This window comes from Rhinolophus sinicus, chromosome 5 (genome assembly GCF_057876585.1).
Source record: "Rhinolophus sinicus isolate RSI-liver-muscle chromosome 5, RSI-T2T, whole genome shotgun sequence".
Taxonomy (NCBI): domain Eukaryota; kingdom Metazoa; phylum Chordata; class Mammalia; order Chiroptera; family Rhinolophidae; genus Rhinolophus; species Rhinolophus sinicus.
The window spans coordinates 68,766,008-68,784,812 of NC_142505.1; the positions used below are offsets into that span (position 1 = coordinate 68,766,008).

General features: G+C 44.4%; 1 protein-coding gene across 5 annotated transcripts in view; it reads right to left on the reverse strand.

Moving 5' to 3' along the window:
- SNAP47 (synaptosome associated protein 47) overlaps positions 1-18,805 on the reverse strand; it is a 64,092-nt gene that overhangs the window by 12,400 nt on the left and 32,887 nt on the right. For 4 of the 5 annotated variants that reach the window (XM_074312169.2, XM_019755039.3, XM_074312168.2 and 1 more), the window contains exons 3-4: positions 10,812-11,302; positions 4,414-4,535 (exon numbers count right to left, since the gene is read on the reverse strand). In XM_074312169.2, coding sequence (XP_074168270.1) covers positions 4,414-4,535; positions 10,812-11,302 — 613 coding nt within the window. Of the gene's footprint in view, positions 1-2,361; positions 2,490-4,413; positions 4,536-10,811; positions 11,303-18,805 lie in introns of all 5 variants that reach the window. The other variant, XR_012489482.2, reaches the window with a different exon arrangement.

Consider the following 18,805-nt stretch of genomic DNA (forward strand, 5'->3'; position numbering starts at 1 on the left):
GCAAGATGGAAAAGCTAGCCTTGGTGACAGTGCATATGTCCCTGTGACAAAGGTTACAGAACTGCCATAGGTTGGCCCACGACCAGGGCAACCATTCTCTAATGTAGTGGCTCACTGCTGCGGTACGCACAGTATGGGGACAGGCTGGCGAACTGCCAGACACTGTGAGTCAATGGCAGTCATATATGGAACTTACTCAAATCATCCGTGAAATAGGTTATGAGAGTTGCTATTTTCAATCCTAATATGTGGGGGCCAGATGACGAGCTTTTTACAGCCAGCATGAGAGATCTGGTTTTGGATACTGCACCTGCGAGTGCTTTTGGATCCTTGGTTGCTATTCTTACACCCTATGTGGGGCGATGGATCCATGAAGTTACAACTGCCATGGCCACCCTAGGGGATGTTGAAAGCCGGAGGCGAAGGAAGTTAAGACAGGAGGTCTGCACAGTTGAGACCTGGAAGCCCAAATCAAAAGCAAAGGGGCGAGGTCGTGGGCCTCAGAGAGTAACACGCACACAGATGTGGCGTGATCTCGTGGCAGCAGGGGTCGATAGAAAGAAAATAGACTGACAACCCAATGCACTCCTGCTGGAACTTTGGAAACAGTTGCGTCCGGAACAGCAATTCCGGAGAAGCCTAAAGGGGAAGTCTGGGAAAGCGCAACCCATGTCCCTCCAGGACTCCTTTCAGCTTAAGGGTGGGGCCAAGGTACCTGATCAGAGGGGATGAGCAGGGACTGGAGGCCCCACGTGGAACTGTCCATACATTGGTCCCCTTCTAATGTGCAGAGGGTTTTGGCCCTAGGTGACACTGGTGCAGACTGCAGTTTTGTTTATGGGAACCCAGAACTGTTCCCCGGACCAGCAGTCTGCATTGATGGCTACGGGGGAAAAACTGTGACTGTGAAAGCCGTTTCCTTACCACTGGGTATAGGAAGGCTTCCCCCTCGTACCTACAAGGTTTATGTCTCCCGCGTTCCGGAGTATATTCTATGGGTGGACGTGCTACATGGCCTCAGCTTACAGACGTCGGTAGGAGAGTTCCGTCTCCGGATCCGGGTGGTGAAAGCGGTAACACGCGGGCATGCTCACCACCCTCCTCAAGTGTTGCCACAGCCCTGGTGAGTGGTTACAGTGCGACAGTACCGCCTGTCAGGAAGACAGGAGGAGATTGGTGCTACCCTAAGAAGTCCAGGAAGTCTGGCTGTGCCCAGAAGGACTGGTGGTGCCCTGAGAAACCCTGGCTGTGCCCAGGATATTGCATTCACCTCCAGGTTCCTCGCACAGGGGCCCTCACGGAAGATGCTTGTCACGTAGATTGTGAGGCGAGACTCTGTAGGGGTGGAGTGTGGGGACAGCCCCAGAGAGCAGTTTCCAGGCTCTCGGACTCACGTGGAAAGGTGCTGGCTCGGGTAGTAGATGGCCATCAGCTGCGGCTAGTTGGCCATCAGCTGTAACCCTTGAGCCACTGGCTAGTAATATAACTGCTGCGACTGCGCTGGGGAAGGGAGTCCAGGGGAGTCGAGTCGGTCGGTTGGCAGCAAAGCGGACGGCAGGTCGCATGTCGTGTGAATCCAGCCTCTAGTAAGACTATAGTGGTATGACTCCCCTACCTGTGGCTCCGTGGGTGTTCCTTTTTGGCCTCACCATGTCCTGTGTTCTTATGTGGGGAGCGGAAGCAGAGGCCCCGCAGGCCGCCCCGCACAACACTATGATCTAAAAATATCTTATGAATCCATACCGCACCCTCTTTACCGGGAATGACAAGGCGTCAGCTCAGGTGTCCTGTTGCTGCTGTTCCCCAGATCGGCCACTCCAGGGCAAACCCACCATCGACCTGCAACCCTCTTGGGTAGGAGCCAGCCCCGCACCTGCCGGTGCTAACCCCCACACCAGACAGACCCACGCCAGCTCTTAGCTGCCTCCTTTTTTGTGAAAGAGGGAGGCAGGATGAAGACAAACCGAACACAGGATAAGGCAGAGAAGTGGGGGTTCAGAAGTTCTAAAGAAAATGTCCACAGAATCCAGATGCCCTCAGGGAAAAGCCAAATGCCGCTTTGTTTTGTCATCTCCAAAAGCTGTGTCAAGTCTGTGACAGCCACAGCCTTGGTAACAAAGAGCTGCAGTTCCGAGGGAGGCAGGAAAGTAGGCCCATCCCACATTAAAAGCTAGTCAGGGCGCTCTGCCAAGCCCATCCTAGTAAAGCCGGTGCTGTCCGGCCCCCACAGCCTGCCCTACCGCAGTTATGTAGACCTGCCGCCAGCTACAGCCCGAGGGCAGGCGTGGGCCCGCGCCTGGGGCCGCACGCACGCACGCCCGCTGCATGCCCCATACTGCACGCCCGGGGAGCCGCACGCACCAGGAGCCGGACACACGCACATGCGGTGAGCAGCACGGGATCCTGGGGTCATCAGGCGCATCTTCTCTCAGCACCAACTGCAGTTTAAGTCACCAAGACCCATTTCCACATAATGACTTTAATAGCATCTGCAACAGAAACCACAGCTGAATTGGGAGTGCGCTTATATTTTGTTCTTCCCAGAAATTTAACCCTTTCCTACACAAGCTTGAGCTTCACTGCACAGTAAGATTTCTTCATTAAACAGGAAACATGCGATTGACCTCAGAAAGAGCATCTCTTGTGAAGCTAGGGAGGGTGAGGCGGGCACTGGTAGGGAGCCAGGCCCCTCCTGCAGCGGTTCTCCAGCTCACCATGTGGGTCACCACTTCTCTATCCCCGAAGCCAGAGTCCTGACTCTTAGTGGCTGCTGTGCCCAGCATGGACACTACAGGCTGAGATTCGCTGATGATACTCAGGACCTGACACCCGCTCTCAAGAGAAGGATGTCGGTGTCGGGCGCACACAGCCTGACGTCTCCCATCTCCTCAACGGCTTTTAGGGGAAGGGCCCTCAGAGGGCATGGTCACCTCCAGAATGAACAGATAAAATCCCTACATTTCCCATCACAAAGCCGTGTTCCTGCCTCAGCCTCAGCATAGCCATGGGGCCCAGAAAAGCATGTCTCACTCTCAGGAGCATGGGTACATTAGCCTTTATAGGAAAGGGGTTCTCAAGCCCCAAAGCAGACAAGATCCTCATGTTCTGGAGGCAATTAGGAACCTGCCGCATTTGCTAGCTGCAGCTAGAAAGTGTTTCTGTCATTACCAAAAGTGACTAATTTAGACCAGGAGGAAAAAGTGACAAATTATGTACATTTAAAATACCCCACAGGAAAGATGAGCACTCTTTTTCCCCAAAAGGAAAGGGCTGTGCTTAAGGAGTCCGCCGAGGCAGACACAGAAAACAGGCTCACAGGTGATGCTCATGGATGTGCAGGGCACCAGGGAGCCAGGCTCTCCAAAGCAGAGTTGGGCCTGATGGTGCCTTAGAGGTACGAACTGACCTACAGGGTACAGGGGCAGAGTGCATGTGCTCACTCTTGGGGAAATCAAGTCAGGAAGATGAAAATAGCAAAATCTCGATTTCAACTAATAAACTGCAAAGGGAAGAGAAGCTGACGGAGGGAAGCCATGCGCCACCAAGGTGCTGCTGAACGCCCGCTGCGTGCGTGGTGCGCTTCCCTAGGTGGGGCGGCGGTGGGCAGAGCTGAGCACCCACCCCCGGGACAGACGTCTGAGGACAGCAGGGAGTTACTTTTTACTTTTTAAGGTGAGTATGGTATGATGTTGGTTTTTAAAAGTGGTTCTTATCTTTTAAAGCTACACACTAAAATATGAATGAGATAATGTCTATGTATTTGCTTTAAAATTATTAAAAAAGGAAAAAGAAAAAGCCATTGTATAGTCCAGGAATAACACAGGAAGACAAGTTAAAAGTATTTCTATAAAATATTGTTTAAATTTCAACTTCCTGGACACAAAGTGGCAAGCCTCCTCAGAATCCAACTGACGACTTGAGAGAGAGATGACAGGGCAAGCGCCTTCATGTGGAGCACACATACAGTACACACATGTATATTACAGACTCACAACACACAACACACATGTACACGCATGTCCACTCAGTACAGGCATAGCACATGTTCACAGACTCGGAGCACATGCACAGCTTACACGTACACACAGGTGTAGACTCACAGCACACACGTACACAGTCCACATGTATGTACGTATGTCTGCACACACACAGGCCACATGTGTGCACACAAACACGTACAAGGGGTAGAAGCCCAGGAAGGCTGTGCATGTCTGTGTGCACACGGCACAAGGACGTGGGATGGGCACTGCCTTTTTCCCCTGTTCTCCCGCTGCAGGGAGCAGAGCAAACCCGGAGGGTGTGCCAGCAGCTTCCTGCGGATGAGGGTAAGCACAAGCCAGGGAGAGTTGTTTACAGGCAGGAAAGCGAAAGGAGTCACCTGCAGGGAGGACGAAACCCCCAAATGCATGTTACCTGTCTCAGTTCCTGGGTGTCCCCCTGGGAAATGAGTGGCTCACTCATCTGCAGCTGAAGCGGCCCGCCTTCCTGGCTCCCTGAGGGCTCCTGGAGCCTGGCACAGTCCATCAGCCTGGATGCTGAAATGAAAGTCAAACAGCAATGACATGTTCCAGAAGGTGCACCACACAAGAACACTTTACAAAGACCATCCTAGCTCTCTGGGCCGACAAAGTGATCTCACAGGCTTCTCTCAGTCTGCAGGTCTGCAGCCTCTGCGCATGCTGGCCCCTGCCCCGAGCCTCTGCTAAGCTGAGTGGCCGGGGGGCCTGCCAACACCTCACCCTCCACCCTAGTCCAGGGCGGCTTCCTAACCCCGCACCAATCCGAGTACAACACTGCAAATATCTGGGGTCTGCTTCTATAAGCCGCTCTCAGAAGAAAGGCTCCCATCCAGTCATCGCCACTTTCTTTTTGAGAAAAAGCTATAGGTTTGTTGTTTCACACGGTACTTGTTGAACCCTCATGAATCCCATGGTCTGGGGAACACAGGATGGCCAGCTGCCCGGCCACGCAAATGTGATTGTGGAGCCACGACATGTGGTAAGTCTGAAAGCTGCAGGGCCAAGCACTGCTGAGCATGGGGTTTCTGCCTGGATAGCACCTGTGCCTGACCACGCTCCCCGAAGAGCAGAAGGGCAGGCTGGATAGAGACTGTGCTAATCAGGTGGCTCACGGCCCCTCCTCTGGCGGGCCACCTGTCCTTTATTTAAAGAGCTGGCTCCACCTGCACCCTAGCACGGCAGGGCCCAGATAAGGGTGTTGATTAGTCTGCTGCTGGCTCTTCTCCATTACACAGACCACCTCAGGTATGCAGCACATTTATTTATTACCGTGTTTCCCCGAAAATAAGACCAGGTCTTATATTAATTTTTGCTCCAAAAGACGCATTAGGGCTTATGTTCAGGGGATGCCATCCTGAAAAATCATGCTAGGGCTTGTTTTCCGATTAGGTCTTATTTTCGGAGAAACACGGTAGGAAGCTGGAGAGAAGAGCAGATGGCAAAATGCACACTGGTCTGGGAATCAGCACCAGCTCCTCTGAGCAGGCTTCTCTGCTCTAGCAGAATGGGGGGGCGCCAGGGGCCGACAGGTGACACCCACATCCTTCCCAGGACCCTAGTGGTGGTGAGCAGAACCACCTACTGTCAGAGCCGCCTGGAGCAGCTGATAAGTGCCCGCTCAGGAAAGGAGAAGAGAAGGAAATCTGCTGGGGGAAAGCTCTCACTGGGCCTGACAGGCCAGAGCCCAGTGGGTCGCCTCAGCCTCCGCGACACGCAGACTGTGCAAGCCAGGAGAGGCCAGCCATCCCGAACACACACACACACACACACACACACACACACACACACACACACACACATACTAACATCCCCTCTATTCTATGTCTTAAAGTAACTCTTACAAACCCTGAGAGTGCCTGGCTTTGGCCAGGATAAATGCTGCCTGGGATGAGGACAGAAAGCAGGTTTCTAGGAGTCCTGAGGGGAAAAGGGCCTGGGACAGATGAAGTAAGCTCAGGAACCAGTCAGTGGAGCAAGGCTGCTGGAGGCAAGACCCCGGGGCCCCAGACCTGTGACCCCTCCCCCAGGCCCGTCTCTAACTGCGGCACTGTGAGACGCATCTTACAGAGCAGCTGCACCTTGTAGTCAGCAAGTCTCACTAGACAAGACATACCCTGTACCCCATGCACTCAGATTGCAGTTCGATTCCATTCTTTATGAAAAAGCTGGTTGCAACCCCCTAATTTCACAATGTGTGTTCTAGACTTGCTAAAGCCCCACCTACTCCAATATCCTGGGGCTTGTTAACCAGCACGGAACTTTCCACGGAGTGCAGCTCAGCGTCTCTCGGTCCGTGTCACCCACTGGGATGTTACGTAATGAAAAGCCCTTCTCTAAAGTCAGTGAACTGCAGAGCACCGTCAGAGTTGGGCCGGAAGCTATCACTGCAGAACAGAGGGTGTGTCCCACCAGTTATTATTAGCCTAAGGGAGAGGCCAGCTGAGGCCGTGACGTGGAAGCAGCGTTATCCATGCTGACGCAATGGCTGTGCACTTTATTTGCCTATGTGAACAGCGGTTGCCCCGGCCTAAGGGCTGAGGAAGCACCTCGCTCAGCCTGCACCCTTCCTCAGTCCGCTCCCTGAACCCACGGGCTCCTGTTCCTCCTCCCCGGCACCCCATCCCCAGCACACTGGCTCCTGTCCCAGGCACACTGGCCTCCAGCCATCTGCCCTGCGTCATGCAGAGGGATGTACCCAGCGCCAAGTCTGGTGAACGTCCTCCACTCGGCCCTTCCATCGGCAGTAATCCTGCTATCATTCCGTTTTCATAATTTTGATATGAACCTGCCTGGTACTGCATTGCTGTTTATTTTTTCAGCATCTCTCAAACTGGGGTCTCCCCGACTAGCTTCTGAGAGCAGCGACTGTCCACGCCTACTGGTGCCCAGCACTGTGCTCAGGTGTCCATTTCAACACCTCCATCTATATGAGTATTGCAGAGAGAGACATACTCTTTCTGAACATTTAACAAAGGGGTATTAAACAACCAGAAAGCCAAAATAGAGGATACGTCTTCCTGGAAAACACTAAGTCGGGGTGTTTTCCACAACGAGCTATGGGTTCAGTGGGAGCCTGCTGAGCACAGGGCTTTGCCCACCCCAGTGCTCCGTGTTGAGACAGTGTTGCTGACTCAGTTATCTCAAGGTTTTGAAATATCTTCTGAGAAAAATTAATTTGGTTCAGTATAAGATGGTTTTTGCCTCTAAAGTCATTAATTATCTCAGTTAACCAAAACAAGCACACATTGTTCAAACTACAAGGGAATTTATAGACGACTTCACTTTTCAGGAAGGAGGAGCCACTGAGGGGTCCTGGCTAGGCTGTTGGGGAGGCACCGAGGACAACTGTGACACAAGATTCCCATGGGGTGAGTGAGCGGGTGACAGAGGCCCCTTAAACTGGGCGGTCAGGGAAGGCCTCTCTCTGAAGGTAACAGTCAGCAAACAACAAAGACAAAAATCAGCACCAAAACCCTTAGCAGTGCCAGGCTCGGAACCTGCTCTGATGAAGAGACAAGTTATGGGGGCTTCCTCCCGCCCGTGTCACCCCAGGGACCACAAGATAACCTGGGAATATGCTACAAAGCCTGACCACTGCTCCTAAAACCATCAAGGCTACCAAAACAAGGAGAGTCTGAACAACTGTCACAGTCAACAAGGGCCCAAGGAGACATGACTCTGAATTTTAATATTGGATCCCGGAACAGTAAAATGTCAGGAAATTGGGATAAAATCTGAACTTACGAGAATACCAATATATCCACGTGAGTTCGTTGGTTACAACAGTGAGCGGCACTAATGGCAGGTGTGTGTGGGAGACATGGGAACTCTGAACTATCCTCACTTTTTCTGCAAGACTGGAACTATTCTAAAATTGGAAAAATGTTTTTAAAAAGGTGCTAAGCACAAAAACAGCAATTTGCAAGTGCTCTTCCCTAAGGGGGAAACTGCCCACCTGTGATTCCCAGTCCCATGAGATGCTTCTGCTCCCCAGTCCTCAACCGTCCACACTACACATTCCTATAGAGGTCTCTGGAAAGTTCTAGATACTCACTCAGGGTAAACACTGGTGCCCTGTTACTAGACTGCCACCTTCTGGCCACACATTTTACCCAAATACCTCAGCAAGGAGAGGAATCCATGTCTGAGATGTCAGCCATGGTTCCCACTTCCACTGTTCTGTAGTTTCCAGTGTGGGAGTCAAGGCAGAGGTGCTGGCAGACACGACACAGAGGCGACAGTGAGAAGTAGGCTCTCATTGCTGGGCTTGCACAGGACACCAAGAAGTTCTTAGCAAGTAGCGGACCATTTTGCTCACTAAAGTCAGCATGCTGGCTTTTTCCAAACTCATCACTCCTTGTCACCTGAGCCTCTCAAAACCCACAGCTGTAAGGGGCACCTGCCACGGAAGGCAGGGTGGCCTCCCAAAGGGAGGGTGGCACTTCTTGCTCGGTACAGATTCAGACACCCTGCAGGGATCCCACCCACAGGCCAAAGTTAGCACTGAAATGAAAACCCATCTGTCACACCAGACATCACTCAGCTCATTCCACATACATAAGAGCGAAGAGTGTGACAAGAGAGGCCACAGCTATTCAATCCAAGCCTAATCTAGGTGTTGTCTGGAAGGTATCTGTAGGTGTGGACGGAGAAGGCCCATAATCGGCTCTCAAGGTACGGGACACTGCCCTACTAATGTGGTGGGCCTGGCTCAATCAGTGGCGAGTCCTTAAAGTAGATGTGACTTCGCAGAGGACGATGACGGGCAGCCGCGCAGCTCCCACTCACCTAGTTTCCTGCAGTCTGCCCATGGCCACACAGGCCCTGCACTCGCCTCCTGCTCCTCTCCAGCCATGTCTGCCACCGGGATACTGGGGGGTCACAGCCGACCATCCCCCTTTCCACGGGGCCCCTGACAGCAGGCCCAGCAAGCTTGTGCAGTGTGACCTCTGTGCCACACGTGGCATGCACACATCTGCCATCTCATTCATTATATGTTGTGCCATAGTCTCTCTTGGAAACCACCATGCCTAACAACCCACGAACATGGTGGAGCTGTATGAGAAGAAGGGTTGTGCGTTTTATTTAGTTTCGTCTTCAGATTGGGTGCCCTGGCACCATGGGGTTTGCGATCAGCACTGGTGGAACCAGTGACTGATGGCGCTCTGTGTCTAGTCCCTCCAGCCAGGGGCTCCCCTCTCGCTGCTGAGGCCCCTCCCAGGGGAAAATGTAGTGGGGAGACTCAGTTGAAACTTGGGGTATCAGAGCAGCTGCCAGTTGGGCTTGCACGTGGCCTTGCGTCCAGTCAGGGTATCACATTGGGTGGTACCGCCCGCCCTTCTCAGCCCTTTTCTGGGCCAGCTTCTGAGTCCTGCGTTGAGTGAGGGGCCAAAGGAAAACTGAAAATGCCAAGAAAATAAGGTTTTATATTGAGTTTTTACATTAACAGTTCTAACATTTTGGATCTTATGAGACCAGATCTATTGTCAACTATATTTCTTTTTGAAACTGAAGCCAACTAGAATAACATCAACATAGCCATGTGTTAGGGAAACAGGTTACATATTGGAACTAAAATCAATCACTTAAGAGAAAAAAAAAAAGGAACTGGAATGGTAACAAACATCTCTTACTTTAACAGACATCGAGGAATCAAAGTTAATAAAGAAAGACTATTACTTATCAAAAAAAATCACATTAAGTATAGGAGTAATATCACCTGTAATTCTAGTATTAGAAAATATCAGAATATTTTATGACTGGGATTTCTTAAGCAGGGCTCAAAAACAAACTTAAGGGGAAAAGTGGTGAATTTGACCACAGCAAAATTAAAGATTTCTGTAATGGAAGTCAACAGTCTGGGAAAGTACTGGTAGCTTCTTCTAAAGTCAAAAAGGAATGGATGTCTAGAATATACAAGGAACTCCTACAAATCAGAAAACAAATAAACGAAAAAGCAAAACCAGAACAGGCAATCCATAGAGCAAAACCTGTGGGGCCAAAATGCAAATAAAAAGCATCAGATGCTCCATCTCATAATCAATGAAAGAAATTAAAATGTCATTGAGATGCCACAGGACACCTGTCAGAATGGCAAAACTGAGAAATCAGATGACATCGAGTTATCCCATGCTTGGGACCCGAGGACCTCACGATGTGTGGACATGTGACATATCCGCACGTCCTGCTACCCACACTCGACCCCACGGCCACGCCCAGTGACACCTCCACATCCCATGGAGACCTTCAACAGGACACTGCGGCCTCACTGCCAGGGAAAGCAAGGCTTCACAGTACCTTACGGATGCAACACAAACCACAAAAACCACTTCATAGACTGCAATATCCAAACGCACATCTGGAAGGTGGACTGGGAAGAATTCAATGAAATGTCAAGGGAAACGAATGAGGCTGAGTCAGGGCTGGTGGGAATGGAGACCCACCAGACCAGGTGGGGAGGGTGCCAGTCAAGACCCTGAAGTGCTGGCTCTCAAGAGTGAAAACACCTAACTAAGATCTTCTCTTCGTTCTGAAAGAGTCACCAAAACCTTTTGTGACCTATTTGGAAACGTACACAGCTCTTGAGTGTGTGATAAACCTGAATGATTTGAGAGTCACAGATGGCAAGTACTAAGGAAAACAGTCTAAAATTATTTACAAACAAGTGGGTGGCTGCTAGTGAGCGGAAACCAGGAGCTGTCCACATAACGCACCACGTTAAGTGTGTACCATGGGCATGCTGAGTTTGGGGTTTCAGCCGTCTGTGCACAAGCTGTTTTGATGGTGACTCACCTGCATGCCAGACTGAGTAGTCCTTCTCTTCTGGGGAAGAGGTTCTAGTGCTTCTGAGCATCAAGTTGTCTTCTAACAACTCAATCTTCTTGCTGAACTGCATTTCCAAAATGGGGATAACCTCTGGCATCTTGGCAGATATCAAACGAAAAGCTATGTCTGGTTTCCCAGTGAACCGCTGGTAGATGCTGACCTCGTAATGGGTGTGAACCTTAATGCCATCCACATCTTCTTTTTCAAATCGGTGTATGAGCGAAGAACTTGAGTCATGGAGTTCCAACCCAGAAACAAGGACGGTGAGCCTTCCAGGTTTAACATGTGAGTCTGTTCTTTGGAAAATAACAGCAGGAACTCTGATCACTATCCCTTCTTTTCCAGGAGCTTTGGAACTAGCCATTGAGGAGTCTACATGGGGTTTTGTTCCTGATGGCATCTTCCAAAGCTTGGAGCTAAAGGGCCACCAAGAAGGAGATTCTAGTTCTGTCAGCAACCTAAAAGAGCAAATGAAACACCAAAAACGGGGTCAATCAACTGCGATTACTGGTGGTTTTTTTTTTGAAAACTACTTTAGTCTTTATAAAGCACTTTACTGTTTTATAATTTTCTGTAAGCACTCCATGAAGCAGAAAGAGCAGCATTTATTATACCCAAGTTAAGAAATGAAACCCGAGGCTATGAGCAGTAGGGTATTTGCCTACAGATATAAAGCTAATGAGTAGTGGACACAGAACAACAAAAGCACGTATCTTCTGACCAGAATGTCACTCTTGCCATACTCGGCCCTGGGTACTTCTGACTCAAAGTAAATCCTGGTCTTAATCTCTAGAGAACGAACAGAACTTTGGGCAGTAATCTGTACTGACTAATATACAGTGATAGGCACATGTAGCTATTGGGGACCTGAAATGTATCGAATACAACGAGAAACTGAATTTTAAACTTAATTTTAATGTGGCTCGTGGCTACCATACCCCACAAAACAACTCTCAAGTAACTACTAATGATACCAACAGATATATCTAAACAGTCAATAAGAGGAAAAAAATAGAAGCAGGAAAGGAAAAGCAAAGGAACAAAGATTAAATACACAGAAAACAAATAAGATGGTAGAATTAAACATAACCATATTAGTAGTCATACTAAATGAAAATGGACTGAATTCTCTAATTAAAAGGCAGGTTGTTAGCCCGGGTAAAGAAACAAAACCCAGCTATATCTTGTTTACAAGAGACACTGTGAAATATAAGGACACAGATACATCAAAAGCAAAGGGATTGGAAAAAAGACATATGCCAAAAGTAAAGGAGTGTCACCAGGGATAAAGAGGGACCATGCAAAATAAGAGGGTCAATCCAACAGAAAGACTTAACAGTGCTAAATATGTAGTATCTAATAACAGAAAATTCATTAAGCAAAAATTGATAAAACCAAAAAGAGAAACAGATCAGTTGTATATTTCAACAAATTTCTCTATGATTGATACAGCAAGAAGACAATAATTGGTAAGAATATAGACATTTTGAACAACGTTATTTAACCAACGCAACCTGACTGATATTTATAGAAACAGCATCCAACTGCTGAATGCACACTCTTTTCAAGTATATTCAGAACATTAAAGAAAGGAGTATAACAAGCCTCAATAAATTTCAAGTACTGAAACTGTACAAGGCATGTCTGTCTCCAAAGAAATGAAACTAGAAATCAGTAACAAAAAGCTAACTAGAAAATCCTCAAATATTTGGAAATTAAACACAATTCTAAATAAAGGAAATTAAACAATATGTGAAATGAATAAATGAGATACAAAAAATGGTGGAAAGCAAATAGAGCAGTCATGAAAGGGAAATTTTTGCACTCAATACATATATTTGAAAACTTTTTAGAAAGTTTTAAAAATCAGTGATCTAAGCTTCTATCTCAAAAAGTTATAAATTAAATCCAAAGTAAGTAGAAGAAAGGAAAAGCAGAAATCAATGAAATTGAAAACAGAAAATAAATAAAATATGCTAAAAGTTGGTTCTTTGAAGTAATTTAAAAAATTAAATCCCTACCAAGAAATGACCAAGAAATAAAGAAAATACAAATTACCAATACCAGAATAAAAAAGGGGGCATCATCATAGATCCTTCAGCCCTTGAAAGGTTTAGAGAGGATATTACACCAGTAAATTGAACAACTTATATGAAACAGACAAAACACTTGAAAAACCCAACATTCTGAAATGAGGCAAGAAAAAGTTTAATATGGATAGCCTTACAACGAAATTGAAAAGATCTTGCCACAGAAAAAAACTATGGTCCAAGTGGCTTCACTGATGAATTCTGCCAAACATATAAGGAAGAAAAAAATAAAAATTGTACACCAACCCTTTCAAAGAATAGAGCCAGGAGTGAATGCTTTGCCCATTCAGTTCACAAGACTACCCTAACTCCTATTCCAAAACCTGATAAGGACATTACAAGAAAACAAGACCATAGCAATATTCCTCAGTTAACACAGATGCACAAATACACATGAAAATATAAGCAAGTCAAATCTAACAATATATAGAAAATACTATATTATGATTAAGAGGTATTAATCCCAGGAGATTGAGGTTGGTTTAACATTTGAAAATTAATCAATGTATCTCACTGGCAGAAAAACAGAAGGAAAACTGTATGAACATCACAAAAGATGCAGAAAAAGAATCTGACAAAATTCAACATTCACTCATATTAAAACTTTCAGCAAGCTAGAAATAGAAGGAAATTTCCTCTGATAAAGGACATCTATAAAAAATTTACAAGTAACACCATGTCTAATGTTGAAAAGTCAATTGTTTTCCTTCTAAGATCAAAAACAAAGTTAAAAAAAAAAAAAAAGGCAGATTTCTAAACTACCTGAATTTTGAAAGCATTCCCAAAGTCACATGCAAATCTAATGGCAAAGGGCAGAACCTTATCAGCACAGGATGTTTAAGCATAACCTCTAACCAATGGCTGACACTAAGCTATGCTGATGCAGGGACAACCCATAGGAGCCAAGCCGAGCTTAAAAATTAAAACATGAAAAACAAAAATAAAAAGGCTGAGCAAACAACAAATGTTGCACACGAAAGTGGAAATACACTCCGCCAAATTACTCTGGGCAAGTTACTAAAATGAACAAACAAAAACAACAACCAACAGCACCACCCTGTGGTGAGGCATAAGATCAAAATCCAGAACCACAACAATATATATTATAAAATGCCAAGTTTTCTAACAAAAAAGTGTGAGGTATGCAAGGAAACCAAAATGTGACCCATACAGCAGGGAAGAACCAATCAACACAAACCATTCTGAGAGCATTCAAATGTGGTTGTAACAGATAAAGATTCCAAAGAAGTTATTATAAATGTTCAAAGAATTAAAGGAAACCAGTTTGAAAGGATTAAAGGAAAGCATGGTGATGATTCATCAAATAGAGACTCAATAGAGAGAGAAATTATATAAAAAATAATTAAACAAAAATCCTCAAATTAAAAAGTTACAATAACCCAACAAAGTTCAGGAACAGATGGCTTGACTGGTGAATTCTACCAAACATTTAAAGAAGAATTAATACCAATCATTATTAAAATATACCGAAAACTGAAAGAGGACAGAGCACTTTCAAACACATTTTACAAGGCCAAACAAGGACACTACAAGAAAGAAATTGTTAGGCCAATATCCAAGATAAACATTGATGCAAAAGCCTCAACAAAATATTAGCAAACCAAATTCAACCATACACTAAGGGATCATACACCAAGACCAAGTGAGATTTATTCCAGGATGCAAGGATAGTTTGACATCCAAAAACCAATCAATGTGATACACCATTATTAACAAAATGAAGGATAAAAATCATATGATCATCTCAATAGATGCAGAAAAGCATTTGACAAAATTCAACATTCATTCATGACAAACTCTCAACAAAGTGGGAATAGACAGAACATACCTCAACATAATAAAGGCCATATACTCGTATGACAAACTCACAGTTAAAACAGCATACACAACAGTGAAAAGCTGAAAGCTTTCCCTCTAAGATCAGGAACAAGACAAGGATGACCACTCTCACCACTGTTATTCTATGTAGTATTGGAGTCCTCGCCACAGCAATCAGACAAGGAAAAGAAATAAAAAGCATCCAAATTGGAAAGGAGAAGTAAAACTGTCTATTTGCAGATGACATGACATATACAGAACTCTAAAGACTTCACCAAAAAACTTATAATAAACTATTTCAGTAATGTTGCAGCATACAAGATTAATATACAAATATCAGTTGTTTCTGGACACTAATAATGAACTGTGAAAAAAATAAAGAAAACAATCCCACTTATAATTGCATCAAAAAGTATAAAATACCTCGGAATAAACTTAACCAAGGAAGTGAAAGACCTGCACACTGAAAACTATAAGACAGTGATGAAAAGAAACCGAAGACATAACTAAATGGAGAGATATTCCATGCTCATGGATTGAAAGAATACAACAATGCCTTCTTATCCAGTTTCACTTACTGTGGTTTGTTACCCATGTGGACAACTGCAATCAGAAAATATTAAATGGAAAACTCCAGAAATAAATTCATAAGTTTTAAATTGTGTGCTGTCCTGAATAGTGTCATGAAACCTAAAGCTATCCTACTCTGTCCCACCTGGGACAAGAATCATCCCTATATCTAACATATCCACACTGTATACGCTACCTGCTCGCCAGTCACTTAGTAGCTGTCTAGATTATCAGATCCTCTGTCATGGTATTGTAGTGTTTGAATTCAAGTAACTCTAGTTTTACTTAAAAATGGCCCCAAAAGCACAAGAGGAGTGATGCTGGCAATTCGCGTATGCCAAAGAGAAGCTGTAAAGTACTCCCTTTAAGTGAGAAGGTGAAAGTTTTTCACTTAATAAGAAAAAAAAATTATATACTGAGGTTGCTAAGAACTACAGTAAGAACGAATCTTCTATTCACAAAGCTGTGAAAAAGAAAAAAGAACTTTGTGCTAGTTTGCTGTCCCACCTCAAACTGCAAAAGTTATGAGCACAATATGTGATGAGTGCTTAGTTAAGATAGAAAAGGCATAACATTTGTAGGTGGAAGACATGAATAGAAAACATGTTCCAACTGAAGGCAACTGAGCCTCAGTGAAGACTTCGGCAAGAGACTCCCTGAAATGAGTGAAACCCCAGCTGTTTACTACTGCAAGTAAGGGATGGTTACATAGAGTCAGGAATAGGTTTGGACTGAAAATATAAAAATTACTGGCGAGGCTGCATTGGCCAATGAAGAAGCTGCGGCCACATTGCCGGCAGAGTTGAAAAACGGATTAAGGAGAAAGGATACCATCCAAAGCAAGTCTTCAACTGCAGTGAAACCAAGCTCTTCAGGAAGAAGATACCCAATAGAACCTCGATTCATAAAAATGAAAAGGAGGCACTAGCATGGAAGGATCGGTTAACTCTAGTACTATGTGGTGGCAACACTGCAGGACATATGATAAAGCCAGGCATAGTGTACAGTGCAAAGAACTCATGTGCTCTGAAAAACAAAAACAAAATTTATCTCCCTGTGTTCTGACAACATAATCAGAAAGCGTGGTGACAGCCATCTTGTTGATGGAATGGTTCCACCAATGCACCGTAAGCGTACAGTACAGTAAGATATTCTGAGAGAGAGACCACATTCACATAACTTTTATGACAGTATATTGTTATAATTGTTCAATTTTATTAGTAATTATTGTTGTTGATCTCTTATGGTGCCTACTTTATAAATTAAACTTTATCATATGTATGTATGCATAGGAAAAAAACAATATATATAGGGTTCATTATTATTTGTGGTTTCAGTCATTCACTGTGGGTCTTGAAACATATCCCCCATGGATGTTCTGTTAAAAATGTCCATACTAACCACGGCAATCTACAGATTCAATGCAATTCCTATCAAAATTCCAATGGCATTTTTCCTGTAATAAAACAATCCTAAAATTTGTTTGGAACCACAAAAGACCCCAATTGCCAAAGCAACGTAGAGAAAGAAGAACAAAGATGGAGGCATCATACTTCCTAAGTTCAAACCATATTACAAAGGTATAGTAATCAAAACCGTACAGTATTGGTATAAAAACATATACATCGATCAATGGAACAGAATAGAGAGCCCAGAAATAAACCCACATATATGATCAATTGATTTACAACAAAGGAGCTAGAAAATACAATGGGGAAAAGACAGTCTCTTCAATAAATGGTGCTGGGAAAACTGGACAGATACAAACAATAAATAAATAAAATAAAACTAGACCACTTTCTTACATCATACACAAAAATCAAGTCAAAATGGATTAAAGTGTAATCCATTTTGAGTGCAAAACCTGAAACCATAAAACTCCTAGAAAAGAACACAGGAGGTAACAAGCTCCTACAGTGTTTCCCAGAAAATAAGACCTGGCCAGACCATGAGCTCTAATGCATCTTTTGAAACAAAAATTAATATAAGGTTATTATATTACATTATTGTACTATACTATATTATACCCGGTCTTATATTAAAATAAGACCCGGTATTATATGATATGATATGATATGATATGATATGATATGATATGATACCCAATCTTATACTATATTAAAATAAGGCCGGGTCTTATATTAATTTTTGCTCCGAAAGACACATTAGAGCTGATGGTCTGGCTAGGTCTCATTTTCAGGGAAACACAGTAGACATTGCCTTGGCAATGACTGGATTTGACAACAAAAGCAAAGGCAACAAAAGCGAAAATGAAAAACTGGGACTGTATCCAACTAAAAAGCTTCTGCACAGCAAAGCAAACCATCAACAAAACATATGGGCACCATATAGAATAGGAGAAAATATCTGCAAATCATGTAACTGATAAGGAGTTAACACGTTGTGTACGGATCACGAGAATCTTCGTTTTTTCTGAGCCATGCGTTAAGGATGGATAACGAGAATTCTCGTTTTTACTGTTGACTCTTTTTACTTTGCATATTTTATTGAATTATTTGTTTCGTTAATATCTAACGGGCAAATGTCGTTAATGAATAAAGTCTGCATCATATGTACACTTTTTAGAATTCATATTATTTTTTTTTTCTAAAAAAATAGTGATTTTGAATCGGATACATTTTTTCACCTATGAGTCATTTCACGTGTTACATTCACAACAGTGGATGTACGAATAAACAGAGTTTTCCAGAACTGTAGTGATTTGTTTATAACATTTGGAACCTTAGTATCCCTTAGGCGATTTTGAATTATGTTATTTTTGGAAAAACACCGAATTATTTTATTTAACTCTTCGGTGAGAAGTGAAACTCGGTACATATGCAATTTTTGCCGTGTCCCACCGCACAAAGGAAGCTGCTTTCTGCAATATCACACCAGGAGGGATTACTAACATCATAGGTGAGTAAATCCTAAAAAATTCCATAGAAAAATAATAAATGACATAGAAGCATTTACGCTTTAAAGAGAAGAGTGCATTTTAAAGTAGTTTCTTTTAAAAACCTGCCAGAACAGAGGGGTATGAGGGATTTAAACCCCGCCGTACGCAACGTGTTAATATCCAAAATATATAAAGAAATCAAACAATTCAGTAGGGAAAAAAACCAATCTGATTAAACAAGGCGAAGAGGATCAAACACATATTTTTCAAAGGAGATATACAGATACTCAACAGGCACATGAAAAGGTGCTCAACATCACTGATCATCAGGGAAATGCAAATCAAAACCACAGTGAGATATTACCTGATACCTGTTAGAATGGTTATTATCAGAAAGACAAGAAATAACAAGTGTTAGCAAGGATGTGGAGAAAAGGGAACCCCAGTGCACTGTTGATGGGAATGTAAATTGGTGCAGCTACTATGGAAAACAGTATGGAGGTTCCTCAAAAAACTGAACTACCATATAATCCAGCAATTCCACTTTCAGTTACATATCTGAA